The sequence below is a fragment of the Culex quinquefasciatus genome, chromosome 1, assembly GCF_015732765.1.
Source record: "Culex quinquefasciatus strain JHB chromosome 1, VPISU_Cqui_1.0_pri_paternal, whole genome shotgun sequence".
NCBI classification, from domain to species: domain Eukaryota; kingdom Metazoa; phylum Arthropoda; class Insecta; order Diptera; family Culicidae; genus Culex; species Culex quinquefasciatus.
In genome coordinates this window covers 99,960,998-99,984,495 of record NC_051861.1, presented here as the reverse complement: position 1 = coordinate 99,984,495, position 23,498 = coordinate 99,960,998, and the positions used below count along the sequence as shown (strand labels likewise).

Sequence of the window (23,498 nt, the reverse complement as noted above, 5' to 3'; positions counted from 1 at the left end):
TTATTTTGTTAATTTGTTAATTTGTTAATTTGTTAATTTGTTAATTTGTTAATTTGTTAATTTGTTAATTTGTTAATTTGCTAATTTGCTATTTTGTTATGCCCAAATGCTCAATTCAAGGCGATTCATGAAAATGTCATCACTCTGTGTCATTAATTCAACCTGACAAGGATCGTTTTAACGAAAAAATAAATAAAGAGGGAAACCCTTGTTGTTTCACGTGCCGGCCAGCCAAGAGCTATTATCGTAGCAATTTTATGCTAGCTTTTTGCCTTCAATTTACAGGGCTTCAAACATCCCTCGGCCTTGTAATTAATACCCGAAAGATTGTGATTTTGTGAGCGCTTTTGAAGAATTTTGTAGCGCGATGCATCCATTAAAACGTTTAAAGAAGGCATAAAATATTACACTTTATTATGATTGGCTCAATTTCAAGATATTTATGATAAGAATTAGATTAATTCAAAAATTTAAAATTTGATTTGGTTTTTGAGTAAGTTATTTTAAAGATTTAATTTAAATTTCCGAGATATTTTTTTAAAGTTTGGAGACATTTCCGCCCAGTTTGAGTTCAATTACGCTCTTAAGCTGCGATCAATTTCCGCGAAAAGTCAACCGAAAGCCGAGGAGATTTTGCACCAATTTAAGTGGTTTAACATTCCACCCCTCACAAAACGCAAAACGTAAAATTAATTATTGCGAAGCTTTTAAAGCTTTCACGACGGACACTTTTTTTTCCCCGAAAAAGTGGTTTGTCTGTCCTTTTGGCCTTAAATTTTAATGGCACACACCAGGCCATTATCTGCATTATCAACGCCGTCTCCTCCTCCCCCGTCACCATCCGGAAGATGGCGGAACGCGGAAAAGTGCTTGGCCTTCTTGCCTGCCCAAATTGCTCGCTAATTCTTCGTCGTGCAAATTAAATGAGTAATTAAAATTTGTATCGAGAGTGCTAGCCGAAACACTATGGTTTCCGATTGGCAGGCTGGTGTGAGAATTCTTGTTTCACTTGAAGAAAACTAATGATTTTTTTTTGCAAACTGAATGTCAACTTATAATGATATAATCAAATTCAAAACCAAGATAAGTTTAACTTACAATAACTAAGTAGAAATCATTAAATTCATAATTCGGTTTCCCAAGAATTTACCAAAAGAGTCATACAATACCATTTACATAACCAAATATTAGGCTTGTCAATGATGGTTATATTTCCAAATAATCTCAGATCTGTTTTGAGTTATTTTAACAATCAAATTTTGAAGAAAACTGCAAACAAAAAAACAAAAACAAATACAAAAACAAAAACAAAAACAAAAACAATAACAAAAACAAAAACAAAAACAAAAACAAAAACAAAAACAAAAACAAAAACAAAAACAAAAACAAAAACAAAAACAAAAACAAAAACAAAAACAAAAACAAAAACAAAAACAAAAACAAAAGCAAATAGCAAATAGCAAATAGCAAATAGCAAATAGCAAATAGCAAATAGCAAATAGCAAATAGCAAATAGCAAATAGCAAATAGCAAATAGCAAATAGCAAATAGCAAATAGCAAATAGCAAATAGCAAATAGCAAATAGCAAATAGCAAATAGCAAATAGCAAATAGCAAATAGCAAATAGCAAATAGCAAATAGCAAATAGCAAATAGCAAATAGCAAATAGCAAATAGCAAATAGCAAATAGCAATAGCAAATAGCAAATAGCAAATAGCAAATAGCAAATAGCAAATAGCAAATAGCAAATAGCAAATAGCAAATAGCAAATAGCAAATAGCAAATAGCAAATAGCAAATAGCAAATAGCAAATAGCAAATAGCAAATAGCAAATAGCAAATAGCAAGAGCAAATAGCAAATAGCAAATAGCAAATAGCAAATAGCAAATAGCAAATAGCAAATAGCAAATAGCAAATAGCAATAGCAAATAGCAAATAGCAAATAGCAAATAGCAATTAGCAAATAGCAAATAGCAAATAGCAAATAGCAAATAGCAAATAGCAAATAGCAAATAGCAAATAGCAAATAGCAAATAGCAAATAGCAAATAGCAAATAGCAAATAGCAAATAGCAAATAGCAAATAGCAAATAGCAAATAGCAAATAGCAAATAGCAAATAGCAAATAGCAAATAGCAAATAGCAAATAGCAATAGCAAATAGCAAATAGCAAATAGCAATAGCAACAGCAATAGCAAATAGCAAATAGCAATAGCAAATAGCAAATAGCAAATAGCAAATAGCAAATAGCAAATAGCAAATAGCAAATAGCAATAGCAAATAGCAAATAGCAAATAGCAAATAGCAAATAGCAAATAGCAAATAGCAAATAGCAAATAGCAAATAGCAAATAGCAAATAGCAAATAGCAAATAGCAAATAGCAATAGCAAATAGCAAATAGCAATAGCAAATAGCAAATAGCAAATAGCAAATAGCAAATAGCAATAGCAAATAGCAAATAGCAAATAGCAAATAGCAAATAGCAATAGCAAATAGCAAATAGCAAATAGCAAATAGCAAATAGCAAATAGCAAATAGCAAATAGCAATAGCAAATAGCAAATAGCAAATAGCAAATAGCAAAGCAAAAGCAAATAAATAGCAAATAGCAAATAGCAAATAGCAATAGCAAATAGCAAATAGCAAATAGCAAATAGCAAATAGCAAATAGCAAATAGCAAATAGCAAATAGCAAATAGCAAATAGCAAATAGCAAATAGCAAATAGCAAATAGCAAATAGCAAATAGCAAATAGCAAATAGCAAATAGCAAATAGCAAATAGCAAATAGCAAATAGCAAATAGCAAATAGCAAATAGCAAATAGCAAATAGCAAATAGCAAATAGCAAATAGCAAATAGCAAATAGCAAATAGCAAATAGCAAATAGCAAATAGCAAATAGCAAATAGCAAATAGCAAATAGCAAATAGCAAATAGCAAATAGCAAATAGCAAATAGCAAATAGCAAATAGCAAATAGCAAATAGCAAATAGCAAATAGCAAATAGCAAATAGCAAATAGCAAATAGCAAATAGCAAATAGCAAATAGCAATAGCAAATAGCAAATAGCAAATAGCAAATAGCAAATAGCAAATAGCAAATAGCAATAGCAAATAGCAAATAGCAAATAGCAAATAGCAAATAGCAAATAGCAAATAGCAAATAGCAAATAGCAAATAGCAATAGCAAATAGCAAATAGCAAATAGCAAATAGCAAATAGCAAATAGCAAATAGCAAATAGCAATAGCAAATAGCAAATAGCAAATAGCAAATAGCAAATAGCAAATAGCAAATAGCAAATAGCAAATAGCAAATAGCAAATAGCAAATAGCAAATAGCAAATAGCAAATAGCAAATAGCAAATAGCAAATAGCAAATAGCAAATAGCAAATAGCAAATAGCAAAGAGCTAATATTAAAATTATTGACGATAAAGTTATCGATTAACAGTCTTGGCAAACATATTTCTGTATTTTTTGAGGATTTGCATATTTCTTTGAAAAAAGAATGATGTCATAGATTTACGTTAAACAAATTTGAGTCAAATTTATAATATAATCATTTTGCCGTTGGATGGTAGATGCTCAGAACTGAAGAATTCTCTGAATTCCATTGTGCTGTCTCCTTTCAATTTCCCCGATGTGTAGCAGTGTCAAGGCAGACAGTGGAATGTAAGAAGTTTTACCTAGGCTTGACCTTTTCTCCTATAGGGAAAATATTCTCTCCTCAAACAACATTGTTTGCGGGACAACAAAACTTATTCAGATGAAAGACTAGGCGATGGCTTTGTAGAATAGAAATTTCATATTAAACAGAAACGAGTGGAAGAAACTCTGCTTAAGGGGATGTTCAGTATTTTTAACTGTTATGTTTCTCACTTTTGTAAAACAATTTAATCTTTTTACTCGAATGAACTTTTAATTTAAATAAAAAACACACTCACTTGCGACAAACAAGCAGCCAATCTCGATTTTTTCCGCATGATTCGCTTTTTCTCTCGTGAAAATGGGATGAAAAGTTTTCTCCGATTTTTTTTTCTAGAAACTTCCAGCGTGATGATATAATACAGCTCTTATTTCTCCACTCTGGTGAACATTGCGATTCGCCAACTTGCCGAAGAATCTGCTCAGTTTTATCCCGTTAAGCAGAGGTATTTTTCTGTTGTGCTGCCCCACTTCAGCGTGATGAGTTGTGCAATTTGGACTTAAATTGCAAAACAATTTGCTTGCGGAGAAAAGTGGCAGAAGTGTGCTTTTGTTGAAATTGGTTGATTTGTTTGTTTTTTTTTCATTTTTTTATTCTTTTTAATTTAACATGTTTTTTTTTAAACAGAGAATTCTCCAATTTTATTTTTACGGCCTCTTTGTTATGCAAATCATGATTAAACTCTGATAAAAAGCTTTGTAAATTCTTTGAAATCAGGAAAATAAACACAACACCAAGCTTGTAATTTCCAAGAACAAAGAGCCGATCACTGCGAAATTAAAATTCATTCCCGGGCGCAATCCAGGAAAGGAAGCCAAGGTTGAAAATTATTTAATATCCAATGAAAAATTCAAATTGAATTCTCACAAGTGTGGATTATTGGAACCATTAAACCTTCGAAAATTTTATTTTTTTGTAGTTTTTTTAGTTAATTTGACAAAAATGGTTTATTTTTTAAATTTGAATGAGATAATTTTTAAAGCTTAATGATTTCCACCCTAGATTGCATCACCCTAATGGAAATTATGTTTTCTCTATTTGAAATTTCAGGCTGGCCCGGATGACCCTGGTCGAAACGTACGAAAATCAGGCCCATTTCGATATCACCTATCTGATGTTTGTGTGGATTGCCTTCCTGCCGACGGTGATTGTGCCCTGGATCTACGCCAGCTGGATGCTCTCGAGGTGAGTGCTTTCAGCGGAAATGTTGTATTTAGATTAGTTTTGAATGATTTCTGAGGACTGGAAATTAATTTCAAGACTTTTCAAAATTTAATTCTATTTAAGTCTATTTTTTTTCTTTCCAACCTTGTCAAATTGGATGTTTTCACAATTTTCTTTTGAGAACAGGCAAAAAAACATAACTTAAACCATGGAAGTCAGTCAGATTTATTTTGGGGCACAAAAAACATGGGCACAATGTTATGCTTTTACTTTGGCTGGCCTAGTTGGGCAAACACACGTGAATAATCCAACGAGGCAGTTTGTTTACATTTCCCCAGCACACAGGAGCTGTGCACGTGGTTGGAATACGCGTCGGGATCACACGTGTTTCGTTTGTTTTACCAAAAGGAGGAGGTGTGTCGGGTAATGAAAATGTTGTATTTTACACAGTAAACTTATGGATGCAAATTGACTTTGCGAAAAATGTACTAAGATACTAATAAACATTTTAAGTGAGCGGATTTGTGGGTTGAATAAAATGTTTTTCATATTTAATTTGGTGTCTTTGGTAAAGTTATATATTTAAATTTACATTTTTTTTTAGGAAAGAAAATCAATTTACCAAATCAGTCCGCCAGAGCCATACGGGCACACATTTTGCCACCGATTTATGTTTTTTTGTTTTTTTTTTTTTTTCTGGGAAAAAGAAATCTCACCAAAAATACTTGCAATGGATTTTTTTTGCAGAAATTTTAATAAATTTTGTAAAATATAACTACATAAAGTTAAATTTCTCCTTAAAAAATTTAAGTTTTTCGTGTCTCAACCAAATAGCCCCCATTTTGTAATGCCAATATCTTAGCCACAAATGGTTAAAGTTTTCAATGTTAAAAAATGAACAATTCCAGCCCAACAAAGGAATTTTTTAGGAACATTTTTTCTCGACCATCTCCGATTTCAATGATACTTTGTAGACATGTACGCTTATATAAGCCATTTCTTTGACCACTTTTCAAAATAACTGTTTTTATATGATTTAAGCTAATTTACTTCACGCACTCACTCAATACAATGGTGTTTGTGTGCAAAGTCAACAGAAAGGCCCAACAACAGTAAAGCTATCCCGCAAAAGATCTAAGTACTGGTCGAGGTTTTTGGTATTTGGAAATTTTGACGTTAAACCCCCCATTAAAAACGTTTTAGTACATGATTTTTGTATTTTTTTAGGTGACTTGCTCCATCCTGTATTTTAATGAGTCTTTTTGTAACATCTTATGGTATTTTCACAAATTTTTGAACGAAAAAAATCGTGGGCTCACCAACTCAAAAATCAAAAAAGATGATAGAAGTGGCGTGTTTTTTTCTTTCAGTGTATTTTTTCACTAGGCCCGTCTAATATTCCAACAAGTTTGTCTTTGACCACTTTTTGATGCGATGCAAAGCTTCGAGTCACAGCAATATTTTAATAACAAAATACAAAAATATTTGAAACACTTACGCCCTTCTCAAATGTTATTATGGAGTGAAGCTGGCCCCATATACACAAAAATGGCTTATATAAGCGTAGGATAACATGTCTACAAAGTTTCATTAAAATCGGACAGGATCGGATGCAACCGATCCCCTATTTATCATGGAAATTGCTAAAAAAATAATCTTTTTTATGATTTTGCCATCGAGAAATTAAAAGTGAGAGTGTGTGCAACATGGAGTTAAACTTTCTGTGCAGTTGCTGTGAAGGTTCCCATCCCAAGTAACAATTTCAGTTTTGTAATAGTCTCAAAGAGTTTCTGTAGAATTCTTAAGAAAATTCAAACGAAATGCTTTATGGTCCTACATGCTGAGTTAAATACCAGTTAAATCAACGTTAAAGCCAAAATGGACCATTTTAGGAGGTTATCAAGAGTATTTTTGAGGAGCATGTTAAAACTTACCAGTTTTAATGAGTGCTTTATAAATACATTGTAGAGCTCTTCAAAACAAGATTAAAACTGCTTGGCTTGGAAAAAGGTTTTCTTGAAGTCTGCAATTATTCTTGAATGCTATATCAGAGCATGAAGTATTTATCTATTTGTTTTGCAGTAAAACCAAAAGGCTGTATATCAGAGGGAATGGCATACAAGTTTACTTGATTAAAATAAATTATTCTTATACGCATATACAATGACTGATGGCAGATGATAATAATTTGGCAATATTATTTATTGTAACTAAGAAATATTTGTTGAAGTTTATACTTATAATAAGCCACAACAGTTATGCCAAAAAAAATCATCGACTAATTTTCAAAGATAGCTCGAAAAATTAGTGTGAGCACTTTCAATTCTCTGAAAAAAAAGTTGAGATTTTTTCAAAAACTAATAATTTTTGCTTGTTGTTGCTTCCAAATTCAACATGGCTGCGTTTTTTTGCTCCTTGCTTCTTTCAGCAATATGGCGAGATTCGATAAGTATAAATGCTCTTGATTAAATACATTTTAAATCTATTCATTCTTGAGCAGTTCTGCCTCAAAACTAGCCAGAACATACCAGATTTATTAAAGACTTAAAAGGGCTTTAATCAGAATCAAAATGTTTTATCATGGTTTTCTACAAGATTATATCGCACATGGCGGAACCGTAGCACATGCAACTTTTTCAGCTGCAAGTAGATCGCCTTCGATGGTGGAGAAATTAAATTTCAAAATAACTGAATAAAAAAACAGAATGGTTTTTGCTTTTTAACGATATTTATTCATTCAAAAACACACAGCATGAACACACATAAGATCACTTAATGAAGAACCAACTTTGTTCGTGTAGCTTTATAAACACTGTCCTTATAATCACTATTGTTAAGTGATCGTCGCGACATTTACCGCAGTTTTTGTACTTTTCACTTCACTTACACAAGTAGCACAAGACACGTGACAAGACAGCACAAAAAGACCATATTATTGATTGAAAAAGTTATTCCCAAAAAATATTGAAAACTGCAACAATAGCAAATATTTCGTCAGTCGACGCATCCGACTAAACCCGATTATATTTTAGGAACAGTAGGGTGTTTTTTCTACAGGGAAATGACACCTTGAGCGCAACTAGCTGTCAATTATTGGGCGTAACAATACACCAAACTAGATCTGATGGGTTTTATTGAAAACTAATTTGCGAATATAAAGTTTTATGGATAGCTATTTGTATACCTTAAGTATTTATGCCAGTCCTTGTTAAATCTAAATAGTCTGTAGCAACACGGGAAGATGGCGGATAAGCATTTTGACTGCTGGAACTATTTTACAAGTTTTGATACAAAAGGTAACATTTTCACAAAACAAGAGCTGGCTTCCCGGTTACCTTTTAACACTACGGGTTTCGTTAAATAGTTACCTGTTGTTTCAGAATTTGCAAAACAGTTCCAGATATAAAAATGCTTTTGCGACCTTTCTAAATGATGATCCAGAAGTGTTCCCCAAAAACTATCAACCAAGCACACTTTATCAAAAATAAATTCATATTATTATTTTTTAATATAGAATTATTTCCCACAATGTAAGAACCGCAGGCAGAGTCGGATGTGTTTAGACAGGTGAAATTAAATTCACTAAATCTTTAAAAGCACTTTTTTGGAGCCAATTCCAAGGCACACAACAGTAATAACTATTTCAGGAAATATTATATATTATTCTTTTCATCAAAACTAAAACACAATAAGAAACAACAAAAAGCTATTTTTATTTCACCTTGAACGTAACAATGAATAATCTAACTGAATATTCATGAATAATTGTTTAGAGAACAGCTTCACGTTCTGCACAGAACGAAGTTGCAGAGACACTGACAGTTTAAGTCTTACAGGATTGTAAAAATGCTCTTTGAAGACGGGACTGATTTAAGGCAGACTTCGTTAAAGTTATTTAGCAACAAAACAACCTCTTCAAGATAGTTTAAAGTGTAAGCAATAAAACTAAATTAAAACCTAATATATAATTCTTAACATTATCTTGAAGAAATCTTGAAACTATTATTAAGTTTTGTGACCATAAAACAAGCAGGTTTTAATCAAAGCTTTAGAAATACTTTATTGCACTTTTTAAAACTTTAATAAAAACTTATAAGAATACTAAGCATATCATTTGTTACTTGGGATGGCACTTCGAAAAGTTTAACTCCATGTTGCACGCACACACTCTCACTTTTTATTTCTCGATAAAAAAATATTTAAAATGTTAATTCAAAACAATCAATTCAAGAAAATTAAGTATTTAAAATGTGTAACGTAATGTATTTTTCTATAGAAATCAAATTTCACAATTATTGTACGATCAGTACCTTGCTGGACTCGGTCGTTGGAAACGACCGACGAAATAGGCGGCGGGCCAGATGCGGGCATAAAAATGTCAAAAACTGTCCCGCTCTCACTTCGTCTCACCATCCAGCACAAAGCTGCATGTTGACAAACAAACGGAGCACGCGGTCGCGTGATGGCGGCATCGAGCCAGAATTAGGGGTGATCAGGTGGTTAAAAATGAAACTTTTTTCAAGAAAATTTCGACTGCATAAAAAAATTGCGATCATGTTTAGCAACTATTCCTAATGTCGGAGAAGTGTTTAAAAATCTAAATTTTAATCCTTATTTTTTCTATAACATGAACTTTTTCACTCCAATTGAGAACCCCTAGGTCTATCCACGACTTGATCCACGACCGTTTCCAATGACCGTGAGAAGATGCCAGAAAATTCAGCTACCAACTAAATCCACAATATTCAAACGAGGGAACAAACGTATTAGGGACACAGCATCTAATTCCAGCGTGCCTCTAATGTTGGCAGATCATAAAAAAAATCACAAAAAAAATTGTTCAACACGATACAAAACATGATTTTTGATATTACGGGCTTTTATCGGTTGCGTACTTGAAGACAGCCAAATTAGAAGGTTAAAAGACTTGATCACTCACGTAAGCTTTCTCATAAGGCCCTTTCGCTGACTTAGTTTCCGTCCTTTTCCATCTTCTTCTAAGACACTAGTCATCTATCCATTCCTTTCTTCTAATTTGTGAGTTTAATTTCACCGAAAACTACCAATAAAAGCCCGTAATATCAACAATTTAAGGTGATTAAAACAAAGTTGGGTAAACAAACAATCAGTCTCAATACTGAACAAACATGATTTTTCTAGCACTCTTTTTATTTATCCAACTCGGTAAACCATTCAACTAACAAATCTCACCATTCTTTCTCCACCTCATTCCAGACCCGCCAAGGAGCGCCTTCGAGGCTACCTGCGCCTCTCGTCCCGCCGCAACACCAAATCTGAACAGTCCGTCGACGACGGCGGTGGCAACTCGTCACCCCCCGGCGTCAAAACTCCCCTCTCGATCCAAACCAACTCCTCGGTCGGAAATCACCACTCTCACCAGCACCAGCAGCAGCCGCTGTCGAAACCCCTTCCCCAGGAATCTTCCCTCGTCCAGAAGCCTTCGGTGAAGAAGCAACTGCCGTCGATCGACCGGTCTAAATCGCCGGCCGGCGGCAGCACCCGAACGCAGCAGTCCACGCTGGAGAGCACACTCGCCGAGAGTTCCATCTCGAACGCCACGACTGCGACGGCCAAGAGTGCGGTCCAGAGTGCGCCGAACGGACGGCCGCGGCGACAGTTGCCTCCGCCGTTGCGGATCGACAACAGCAACTTTCACAAGACTCCGTCGGTGAAGAGTCGGGGATCGGGTGGGGTGCAGCGTTCTTCGCTGAGGTCTACGGCGGGGAGGGTTGGTAGAACGGTGGGCGAGAATTTGGTGGACGAGGAGGACGATTACGCCGGTTCGAACATAACTTCCAGCACGTACTGTAACATTAACGAACGGGAGGTCGTTGCACCGCCCGAGTTGTACGAAACGATGCCGCTTCCCCGACAGAACGTCCTGCACAAGTCGGCTTCACCGTACTACCAGAGTGACCCGAACGGGAGGGAGGCGCACGACATGGACTCCGACTCGGACATTTATCAGCGCCAGCGACCGACGCGGTACGGCTCGCTCTCCAAGCAAGACTCGGGCATCGTGCCGCACAAGCCGGCAGGCACTCCGTCGATCATCTCGATCTCCGAGAGTGAGTACTCGTCCCGCAAGGGCTCGCTCAGTACGCTGTCCCGCGACCTGGAGATCATCGACCGGCTCGAGCGCGAACGCAGCATGAACATCCAGGAGATGCTCCAGCGGGAGAAGAACTACGAGTACTACCTGGCCCGCCAGAACTCCAAGCTCAAGTTTTCCACCAACTTTGACGACTACTTCGACGAAGAACCCGCGCAGCAGCTGCAGAAACTTCCCCTGGTCAAACAGTCCTCCAACTCGAGCCACGTCCCCTCGCAACGGTCCGTCTCGCCGCACGTCCCACGGAACGCCTCCAACCGGCGCAGCAGCAACCTCAGCTACGCGTCCACCAAGCGGGACAGCGGTTACGAGCAGTCGCTGCTGGAAACACCCCCGGTAGCGGCCCCTCCGGTTCTGACGCCCGGATCGCACAGCGCCTCGGTGGCGGCGGCAGCTTCGTCGTACCGCTCGAACGGACCCCGGCGGTCGCTGGAGTTGGAGAAGCAGCGCATTGGGCGCACGTACAGTGGTCATTCGACGCGGAGTTCGACTCGGTCACGGGATCGGGTTAGCTTTCACGACGATGTTTAGGGGTGGAGTGCCAAATTTGTACCGTGAAGAGGTTGGTGAGGGGAGAAGGTGAAGCAAGAAACCTGTGATTTAATTAGGGTGTAGGCCGGAGAGGGTAGTTTGGCTATGGTCGATTAGAATTTTATATTGCAAGATAAGGTGACGGAATAAGTACAACAATGACATTGCAGACGTTTCCGGCAGGTTTGTGTTAAAAGTTAAGCTGGATCATAACTACTAAATATTTATAAAAGTTGTCATAAATACACATAAAGCGATTAATTGTCGACCAAAATATAAAATTCGGAAGATGACAGTTGAAAACTGTTGAAATATCAAAAAGAAAATTGGAATGATTTCTTTTTAAGTCATACAATTCAATACAAATTAAAAGTTGTTCCTTATCATTACCGATTGTTTAGTTGAAGTTGAAAAACGAACAAAAGATTCACCTGAAATTTTTAGGAACCATTATAAGAGAACAATTCAGTAGTAGCTTTTCGAAAGGGCGAAAGCTTGGCTGTAAACAAACAGTTATTCCCACTTGCTCTAGTGACAGTTCAAGTTTCGCTTGTGTGGGTAAGTGTGGTGACTGCAATTATTAGAATGCAGCCGTGGGCCAAGAGATTGAAAGTTTGGTGGATTTTAAACGGACGAGCTGCACTGAAAATACTCCACACGTTTTATTCAAGTGCCAAACTCTTGAATTATTGAATGAAGCCACATCACAGATTTAATTGGTTTTGTGTTTCAACATCAATCCAAACCACTATCAAATGCAAGTGTTTGGGCGATTGACTTTTTGGTATTTTCTGAAACATTATTTTCATTCGGGGGGTTCAAGCTTTTCAAGTGTTTTGCTCATGAATTTTCACCACTGTCTTGAACTATTTGAAGTTATGAGTAAAACACTTGAAATTGATCTTAATATCTGCCCAAAACAGGCACTATTCAAAGTCAACATGATTTTCCACTTGAATTTAATGTGTTTAACTGATTGATTTTAGCGCGACTTTTATCGATGGCTAGAAGCGGGGCTAGAACGAGTGTGTGTGTGTGTGTGTGCAACCAACCAAACGGGACCACGCGGTCGCTTCTTACAAATTGAGTTGTTTCCATGTATTTTTAGATCTACATTCTATACATGCAAATAACTCGCATAGGCATTTGGAAGGTGTTAGCTCTGCCGAGCTTCGGTGACCCATTTCTACGCTGGCTAGCCGAGCGCGAGGTACTTCAGCTTAATCGACAAGCCCCGCCCTGAAGAACGTTTGGACCAATCGGATTCAAACGTTATTTAGAACTTCCGAACCCTTGTCAAATGGACAAGGACCCAGCGCGTATATAGTTGATAGTAACAGTATTCCAGTCATAGCTCACCAAGTCGCGAAGGCATAGTGGTTAGCATTTTTGCTTACCAATCCAAAGGACGGGGGATCGAACCTCGACTCAAGCGACTTTGATTTTTCGTTCATGTTCAGAGTTTCAAGATTTATATTTCCTATACTTTCTCGTTGGGAGCAGATGGGAATCGAACCCAGGACCATTCGCTTACAAAGCGAACACCGTGACCAGTCAGCCACGGCCGCTACTTAGAAGCGGGGCTAGAACGAGTAGCACGAAAAACTCTTCCGTTTTCAACTGGCCGGCCGGCGTAGTGGTAGCGTGCACGACTATCAAGCGAGGACTTGTAACATGATTCGAATTCCCGGACGCTTCGAAACCCGGACACCTCATCTTTTTGCCTTCCTCACCTTACTGAGACAGGCTATAAAATCACTCGAAAAACGAAATTCTTAATTTGACCTCCTAGACCCACCTTCATGTATACTTATCGACTTAGAATCAAATTTTGAGCAAATGTCTGTGTGTGTGGTGGGATGTTGATCAAAAAAATTTGCACTGAGTTCTCTCGGCACTGGCTGACCCGATTTGGACCGTTTTGGTCTCATTTGATCCATCTTGTAGTCCCATAAGTCGCTATTGAAAGTTATAAAGTTTAGTAAAGTACTTCAAAAGTTATGCTAAAAAAACGATTCTAACAAAAGTCCGGAAGATTGTAAGGGCGGTTTTTGTAAGAAACCCCGTCATGTTATACATTTTTAGAAAGGTATTCGAAAGAACTTTCCAATGAGTTCAAAACAACCCTATCAAAAGTTATGCGCACTTAAGTGTTATTTATGCACTTTTTAGAGGCCGGATCTCATATATTTCGATGAAAACGTTGTCCGGATCTATCATGCGACCTGTCGATGGATAGGTGATCAAAAGACCTTTTCAACGAGTTCAAAAAATTGAAGATCTGACAACCCTATCAAAAGTTATAAGCACTTAAGTGTTATTTATGAACTTTTTAGAGACCGGATCTCATATATTTCGATGAAAACATTGTCTGGATAGGTATTCAAAAGATCTTTCCAACGATTCAAAGATTGAAGATCTGACAACCCTATCTAAAGTGCCCTGAACTATGAAGATCTGATTACCCAATTTGATGGTATGAATAATGAATCAAATTGATAGAACACTGAAACTCCCGCCCTTTTGTATCTATTTTGAATAGCATTACCCTCTAAATGTGAGGAAGGCACCAACCACCTAAGGGTGGATTAAGTAACGTTTTTATCAATTATTTGGATATAAGTTCGCATTATGAATGTCAAAACTGTGTGATTTGATGAATTCTAACATCAACTTTCATTTAAAGTTTGTTTGAATGCTGTAGTTAATGTCAAAACAATTAAATTAAATTAAATTATAAGATTACCAAAAATGCGAAACATTTCACCTGAAATATTTCATAGGCTTCCGAAGCACCGGCAAGGCAAAGCACAAATTTATGGTTTTGATTTCCTTAAATTCTAGCAAATTTTTTTGCCAAATTTTTAATCAGTTTTTAAAAGTATTTACTATATTTCTTGAAAAAAGTTTGGTTTCAAACCACCTGATTACCCCTAATACTGGCTCCGTTTGTTTGTTAACAAAGTTGCAGCTGGATGATGAGACGAAGTGAGAGGGGTATAGTTTTGACATTTTTAAGCCCGCATTTCGTCGCTGTCGTGCTAATTTGTCATACGTGCATTTTAGGCCAAATTGAGTTAAGAACGCCATTTTGTGCAGCTCACAATGCCTCATCTTTTGGGCTTCACAGATCCCCAAAATTCAATTTCAATCCTGAAATATTCAAGAAAACCCAAAAATGCTCCGAAAAGCTCTGTCACTTTTCATGTGACAATCACGAGATATAGCGATTGCATGAAAAAAAGTTTTGACTTCGCATAGTTAAAAATGTGTACCAATAATAATTTAAAATCCAAACTTGAAAGGTACTCTTACTGAAATGGTGTCTACTAAATATTCAAAAATCTTTATCTAGCAAACAGATATCCGAAAATTCATGTATTTTGAAGGTTGTAGTGAATGAAAATGGTTGATCTTTAATAAAACCTCAGCAGCGTTACCAAAAAAAATCGAAGAACACTTTCCAAAACATTTATTTCAGCTGACCTTGTTATTGGTAATGGGTGGGTAGCATCAATTAGTCCATCCAAATCCTTCCCGAAAGGGCCTCTATTAGGTCTATTAATGGCAAAATAGTGGGTGGGTGTGAGTTTGAGCGGGGCTTATCGGAGAATTAGGGCACATAAGTCCGTTGGGCTAATGCCACTAAACCTATAGCATCGGCAAACTCATGTTAGGAAGGATACACGACCGGCAGAAGAATAGTTAAGAGAGAGAGAAAGCTTTTGGTTTGAGTGACAATTTTAAAGAATCATATTCAGGATGGTTCGGACGGGAAAAAGTGAGCCGAAAAGATTACCGAGGCTTAACGTGTATATTTAAATAAACATTTACGTAAATAAGCTGGTGTCGTCCAACTGAGCTTGGATGCCGACGAAGACGCGGTAAACGGTGGAATTGTTAAGGAGCCAAACGAGAGTCTAATGTCCTCCTCTTAGCTTTTATGTACCACACCGTAGTTGTAGTAGCTATTATCTATACCTACAAGTAGTTATAAGAGGCTAGTAAAAGAGGCTTTTCTGCTGATGACGAAAAGATTACGTTGTGCTTTCGATGGACGCTTTTCCTTTGTCATAACAATACCAGACGATGGCGAAATTACTTGTCCACTCCAAACTGTGTCCAAGCTGGGACATTTTGCGATGGAATTTGAGGCAAACATAAATTAGCATTCCAGCCAGAAAGATTCATTTCTGCAGCAGCAATCTATTTCTCACACAAACCAGAAAAGACCCGTCACGAACGAAAACTTCAGCAACTTTGCAAGCTTGAAGGTGAATCCCGGAATAATTTCCGGTTCCGCACTCCTGTGGCGGAACAGGGGTTGAAAGTTGAGATTTCTAGGTGACTCGTTAGAGCACACAGATTATGCAAATCGGCCTCAATTTGGTAGTTGGAGAGGACTGGGTGTTGAAGTCACGTGTCAAGAGGAGACACGACACACAACGAATGATATGCGAAGGACTTCGGATCAGATTCCAAAATGGGAACGCATTGAACTTGAAAGAATTTCAAATCGGAAGCAGCTACCGTTTCGGTAAATGTGGGGAGATTTGAAGCCGGAGGACGTGACAAATGAGAGCGGTAGGTTCGTTAGAGCAGGTGTTGAATAATTTATTAATAGCACACTTTTGTGGAAGTAGACTTTGCAACTTGAGACACTCTGGGATTGTTGCAGCAACCTCAACAGCAAAAAAAAAACAACTTTATTGAAACAGATGATATAAAATAGTTTGACAAAATATGGCTTTTTAAATTGTACAGAAGAATGAAATTGACGGAGTTATTCAAGAAATTTATTTTCTTAGTTTATGCGTTTCTTAAATTAAAATTAATACTTTCATTATTTTCAAACAAAAAATATCAATCTATAAACATTATACAACTGTCAATAATACAAAATATCAATGAATTTAAGAAAAAAACTAGTTTTTTCCGTCTATTTTCGATCTGCAATAGAGTAACAAAAAAATTGAAAATTATGGAAAATCTGAAGAGAACCCTTTGGCTCGATTCTTTAGGCAATAATAAGTAACTGTGCCAATTTTGAGCCAAATCGGTTAAGGGGTCGCTTTTTATCGTTGAAGTTTATATGAGGAAAATTACTAAAATGTATGAGGAAAAACATCGCTTCAGGAGTTTGGCAGCAGGTGGCGCAGGTCACGCCCAAAATTGTCCAAGTGTGAGATTCTTGTAGGAAATTTAATTTCCTACAACTTTGTCGAAGGGTGCAAGAAGCTTACAATTCTTCTCATCTCTTATTGGATGAATTCTATAAGTCACCTAGGCATTTTTTATAGCGAGGAAATTTTAGATTCAATTTCAACTGCGCCTGCAATCTTGCATGCAATCTTGTTTAGTTCTGCAATTTAACTCGTATTCAATTTGTCCGATTCTTGAATTCAACTGCATCAGTTCAAATCCTCCTAAAGCTACCAATGCTCCACGGTAACGTGGAAAGCATTTTGCTTGCCAATCCTAAGGACAGGGGATTGAACCCCGCTCGTTAGGATCGTAACCATTCACCAACGACCGCTCCCTTGAAAGCAGCGATGGAAGAATTATCACCAAAAGAAACTATGTTTACGCTCATCAAGAGAAAAAAATCGGTAGGGAGCATGGCTCTCCTCTCTCGCGCCCGAAAGATCAATCAAGAAATTAAAAGTGAGAGGCTTCATCCATAAAGTACGACACGCTAAAATAAGCCAAAATTTACCCCCTCCCCCCCCCCTTTGTCACGCTATCCCTATACTTAGAACACGCAATGTCACACTTTCTCAGACCCCCTCCCCCTAGAGCGTGACGCCAGAGTGTGTGCAACATGAAGATAATCTTTTGAAGTACCATGGGAACCTTCATATCAACTGCACAGAAAGTTTTACTCCATGATGCACACACTCTCACTTCGTCGCCGTCGTGCTAACTTGTCATACGTGCATTTTGGGCCAAATTAAGTTAAGAACGCCATTTTGTGCAGCTCAAAATGCTTCATCTTTTGACCTTCACAGATCCCCAAAATTCGATTTCAATCCTGAGATATTGAATAAAACACAAAAATGCTTCGAAAATCGTCTGTCACATTTCATATGAAAGAAGTTTCAATCTTGTCGTGCTATCTTGCCACTCCCTGAAAATTGATGTAATTGCGACAACTGGCCAATGGCGGGTGTGACAAGATAGCACGACGACGTCGACTTTTAATTTCTCGTAATTCACTACTACTCTTGCAGGTGTAACGTCGCAAGTCGAAAAATGACCTGTCACTTTTGTAGATGAGCAATGTTTCTGGAGTTTTTTTTGAAAAGGACCAATAAACCAAATTTTCAGTTTTTGCTTTTTGGGTGTTTTTCAATACCCCTGACTCAAGGCGGTTCTAAAAACACCCCAAAATCAAAAACTGGAAATTTGGTTTATTGTACCTTTTCAAAAAAAACTCCAGGTTTGTAAACAAAACGAAACAAATAATTATACAGCATTCCATTTGAAAGGCCTTAACAAAAAAAGTTCTCCGATCGGGCTCAAAATTTTGCTGAGGGTTCCTTGGCCAAAATAATAAGACCCGTATTTTTTTGTTTGGTCATTAGGGTGACCTACACCGTGCTAGGGTGGTTCGAAAAATGGCAATTTTTGATGTTTTTCGCAAAAGCCACTTTTTTCAAAAAATCATATCTCCGCGCCATTTCATCCGATTTTTGCTGTCTTAGACTCAAAAGAAAGTTGATTAGTTTGGCTATTTGGCAAGAATTTTCAAAAATCTAGTTTAACCTTTGAAAAAGTCGTATGAAAACATAAATGGGTAATTCTCTACCAACTCACACGAAATCGGGAAAAGTTGCCCCGACCCCTCTTCGATTTGCATGAAACTTTGTCCTAAGGGGTAACTTTTGTCCCTGATCACGAATCCGAGGTCCGTTTTTTGATATCTCGTGACGGAGGGGTGGTACGACCCCTTCCATTTTTGAACATGCGAAAAAAGAGGTGTTTTTCAATAATTTGCAGCCTGAAACGGTGATGAGATAGAAATTTGGTGTCAAAGGGACTTTTGTGTAACGTATTTTTCATCGAAAAAAAAAAAACACCAAAAAAGTTTAAAAAATTCTCCCATTTTCCGTTACTCGACTGTAAAAAATTTTGGAGCATGACATATTATTGGAATTTTAATGTACTTTTCGAATCTACATTGACCCGGAAGGGTAATTTTTTCATTTAGTTTTTTAAAATGAAAATTTTTGTTCTAAACGAAAAAATGACCCTTCTGGGTAAATGTAGATGCGAAAAGTACATTGAATTTCCCATAAAATGACATGTTCCAAAAAATTTACAGTCGAGTAACGGAAAATGGGAGAATTCTTAAAACTTTTTTAGTTTTTTTTTTCGATGAAAAATACGTTTTTACGGAATTCTGAGTACGCCATCAAATCGTGCGCCTAATTTTACACAAAAGTCCCTTTGACACCAAATTTCTATCTCATCACCGTTTCAGGCTCCAATTTATTGAAAAACAACTCTTTTTTCGCATGTTCAAAAATTGAAGGGGTCGTACTGCCCCTCCGTCACGAGATATCAAAAAACCGGACCTCAGAATCGTGATCAGGGACAAAAGTTACCCCTTAGGACAAAGTTTCACGCAAATCGAAAAGGGGTCGGGGCAACTTTTCCCGATTTCTTGTGAGTTAGTAGAGAATTACCCACTAGGATGTAACAAAAATGACTTTTTGGCGGGCATTCAAGGGTTTGTTCCGGTGGGCATTTTAAGCCCAAATCCAAAATATGAGCTTGATTGGACGTAACAGGAGCTGGCGCTCCGCCCTTCAATTTTAAATGGGATTTAACCCGTAAAAAAAGATTTTTTCAAAAATGTCACTTTTTGAGGCATTTTGGCCATTGAAGCGTTTACCAAAAACATCACTGGCGTGTAGGCCAGATCCTTGCGCATCTTTTGGTATATATAACATTGAAATTTGGAGCACCCTGGAGCTCGGTACAAACCTTCAAAGTTTGGCATTTTTTCAAAAAATCGGTCCCGGCAAAAAAGACATGCGTCGCGCCTCGCGACGCCCTAGACGCCATTTGATTTTGCCGGGGCCGATTTTTCGAAAAAATGCCAAACTTTGAAGATCTGTACCGAGCTCCAGGGTGCTCCAAATTTCAATGTTATATATACCAAAAGATGCGCAAGGATCTGGCCTACACGCCAGTGATGTTTTTGGTAAACGCTTCAATGGCCAAAATGCCTCAAAAAGTGACATTTTTGAAAAAATCTTTTTTTACTGGTTAAATTCCATTTAAAATTGAAGGGCGGGAGCGCCAGCTCCTGTTACGTCCAATCGAGCTCATATTTTGGATTTGGGTTTAGTATGCCAACCGGAACAAACCCTTGAATGCCCGCCAAAAAGTCATTTTTGTTACACTCTATTACCCACATAACTTTTCCAAAAATTGGCGATGTCAAACCGTATGTTTTTTTATTAAAAATAGAAAGATATGTATGAAAAAAGTTGTTTAAACAGGGAAAATGTCCCTTTAGGCGTCATCCATAAAGTACGTACGCTCTTAGGGGGTGGGGGTTACCGAAGGTGTGACAAGATGTGACGAATGGAGGAGGGGGGGTTTTCGAGATTGTGACGTCACGTAATATTAATTAATATTAATAATATTAATTTGAAATGTACACAATTTAATTAAATCCTCTTTTCTAAAATTGTTTGCTTACTATTTTTTAGAACTACCGTCATCAGGGGTGACATTGGGTCTGGGGGTGAGATTTTGGGTCGCATCATCATCTTCTATGATGAATCCTGACCAAACACCCTATCCTACTAACAAGTTTTCGTGGGCTAAGCACAGAGTAAATCAGCTGCCCTAGTAGCAACCTGCGCTAACTAACATTCCCGTCCCTTAAAATCGAGATCTACAAACTGACATGGCGGGCGCCGTTGGTGGTCAATGAATGTTACCTATTTGCAACTGATCTTGTTTTGGCAATCATGGTGTATTATCTTTTCAGCGCATTCATACATGCTGTTGATAAGGGAAACACTACTAGATAGTCGAAGCCTATGATTAGTAGTGCTGAAAGGATATTACGGTTCTGTTCAGCAACGGAGAAGGACAACCATGGGTGATCTCTCATGCTCATGCTCATGCTCATGCATGCTCCTTTTTTAGAAGTACCTCATCAGGGGTGACATTGGGTCTGGGGGTGAGATTGGGTCATACAAATTTCTTTTTTTTTGTATGACCCAAACTCACCCCCCAGACCCAATGTCACCCCTGATGACGGTATCACATTATAATTTATTAAATAGTCACTTTTTTTCAGCTGGAACTTCAATATTTTGCAAAAATAAATGCTTTGAAAGTAGGGTGTTCATAAGAAAACTGCTTTAAATGGTTTGAACTTATTAGATACAAAGCTTTGAAAAAAAGTTTTCAAGGTTTTTAAATACTTGAATGTTATACCAGGTCTTCTATTTTTAAAAAGATACAAAAAAATATATATTGCAATGTTTATCCTAAAAAATGTATAATTAGAATAATTTAACATTTTTTTCATATTAAAATTGCAAAAAATACCAAAATTATGAAAGTTTAATGATAAAAAAGCTATAAAAAAATCCCATCGTAAACAAGGGGGGGGGGTCTGGCAAAATGTGACATACTTTTTGAGGGGGTTCAACCTTGTGTGACAAAGTGTGACATAGGGGGGAGGGGGGGTTTATTTTGGCCGATTTTTGCGTGACATACTTTATGGATGACGCCTTATTAGACTTAGTACCCATGTTGGATCCAAATGGCTAAATTAATTTGATTTCATCATTGTCAGAACTTATCCAGATCCTGGATTTTAGCACTCTTGTCTCAACGAAATATTTATAATCGAGCACCGGATTCGAGTGGTTGAAATGACAGTTCTCCCATAAGGAATACACAAAAAAGCAAAAAATGCTCGACGGTGGGTTCTCCATTGGATCGCCGACTTTGTAAAACTTTTTTGTCAAACCTCAAACTTTCATTTAATCATATAAAATATCAAAAGATAATGAAAGCAAAATCGCTTTTACTTTCGTTTAAAAAAATCGCATTATAATAACCAAAAAAACGGTTTCACCAATAGCCATAAAACAATTTCGCTGTAGATATCGATAGAAATTTCGAGTGACAAAAAAATACGACTTTTTTTTATTTGCAACGAACAACAGAAGAAGAAGAAAAAAAACTTGAATGCGCACAAACAGCAGCCAAGTGCCACCACATAATACAATAAAGCACCCTGATTGCGTGCCCACGATCGAATGAATCCTGCATCGGTAATGAGCGGAACGGAAACAAAGTTGAGAAAAAAGTTATAGGGCTCAATTCCATCAATTTAAATAATTCATATCGGACGGACCAGGCCACAACGATGACCGGGATCAATGTCCTAACGTGGCGATTAAAATTTTTTTTGGAGGAAAGTTTCGAGCCCGGAAATCTAAAAATTCACTGTAAATATTAATGGGTAAGAAGTGAACAAAGAAAGTATTAAAAATTATGCCAAAGTTTGATTTACTGGATCAGCCAAGGATTAGAAATCGAAGCAACTCGTTTAAAACAAGTCACGTAAAGCGCAACCAGCTGCGATATCGATATCGGAAAAAATGGCCACCAGGTGGCAGTGCAGTAAAAAAATGGAAACCAAAAGGTAATTTCGGGCTTTTTTTACGTAAGACTTGGCACGCGCAACCCAGATAACCGAAACAGAAAAAAAACAGTTAAAATGAGAGACATGTGTTTTGTACTTATAGAAAACCGTTCGTTGAATTGTAAAGTAGTGCCGTTTGTCATCAATCGATGTGATAAAGCTTTTGTTTAACGGCCTACTACGATGGTGGCGTGTAATACTACTACAACTAGATAAATGACGTTTGTGAAACGTCAGACATGATGGGAGGGACACTGGTTTGAATTAGGAACATATTTGTTACCATAGAGCAATTCTCATATATTTCGGTCATTCGATTTTTTTTGTATTTTTTAATCCGGCTGAAACTTTTTCGGTGCCTTCGGTATGCCCAAAGAAGCCATTTTGCATCATTAGTTTGTCTATATAATTTTTCAAACATGTTTGGCAGTTGTCCATACAGAAATGATACATGAAAATTCAAAAATCTGTATCTTTTAAAGAAAGTTTTCGATCTAGACACCAATTCGGCTACACTGAAAAAAATAATTTACGATAATTTTGTTTGCTGACTTTAATTTTGTTTTGTCACTAAAACTTGATTTGCAAAAATTACAATTCTTTTATTTTTTTATATGTTTTAGGGGACATCAAATGCCAATTTTCAGATATTTTCAGAATGTGTTAAAAAATCTTTGACCGAGTTATAAATTTTCGAATCAATACTTATTTTTTTCCAAAAAATCGAAACATTGGTCGCACAAATTTTTCTACTTCATTTTATTATGTTAAATCGAATTATCAATCAAAACGTACTTCAATAAAATTTTGATAAAGTGCACTGTTTTCAAGTTAGCAATTTTTAGGTAACTTTTTTGAAAATAGTCACAGTTCTTAATTTTTTTTTAAATTAATGTCCATGTTTGCCCACTTTTGGAAAAAAAAGCTGAAAATATTCTCTATATTTTGCTTTTTTGAACTTTAGGTCGCATAAGTTGCTGAGATATTGCCATGCAAATGTTTAAAAATAGGTAAATTGATGTTTTCTAAGTCTCACCCAAACAAACCACACCACCATTTTCTTATGTTGATATCTCATCAACTAATGGTCTGATTTTTAATGTTCAAATATGAAACATTCGTGAAATTTTCCGATCTTGTCGACAACAATATTTTCTTTTTTTAAATCAAGACTAACATTTCAAGACGACGTAATATTAAATGTTTTTCTGGAAAATAATATTTTGTTAAGGACACTAATGAGTTATGAATCTGTAAAATATGGGAAAATTGGTAATAAAT

General features: G+C 36.8%; 1 protein-coding gene across 1 annotated transcript in view; it reads left to right on the top strand.

Moving 5' to 3' along the window:
* Positions 1–12,593, top strand: part of LOC6045823 (G-protein coupled receptor moody) — a 234,447-nt gene extending 221,854 nt beyond the window's left edge. Inside the window, exons 8-9 of the mRNA XM_038259417.1 lie at positions 4,756–4,890; positions 10,105–12,593. Coding sequence (XP_038115345.1) covers positions 4,756–4,890; positions 10,105–11,533 — 1,564 coding nt within the window. The 3' untranslated portion in view covers positions 11,534–12,593. The remainder of the gene's footprint in view (positions 1–4,755; positions 4,891–10,104) is intronic.
* The last annotated feature ends 10,905 nt before the right edge of the window (positions 12,594–23,498 follow it).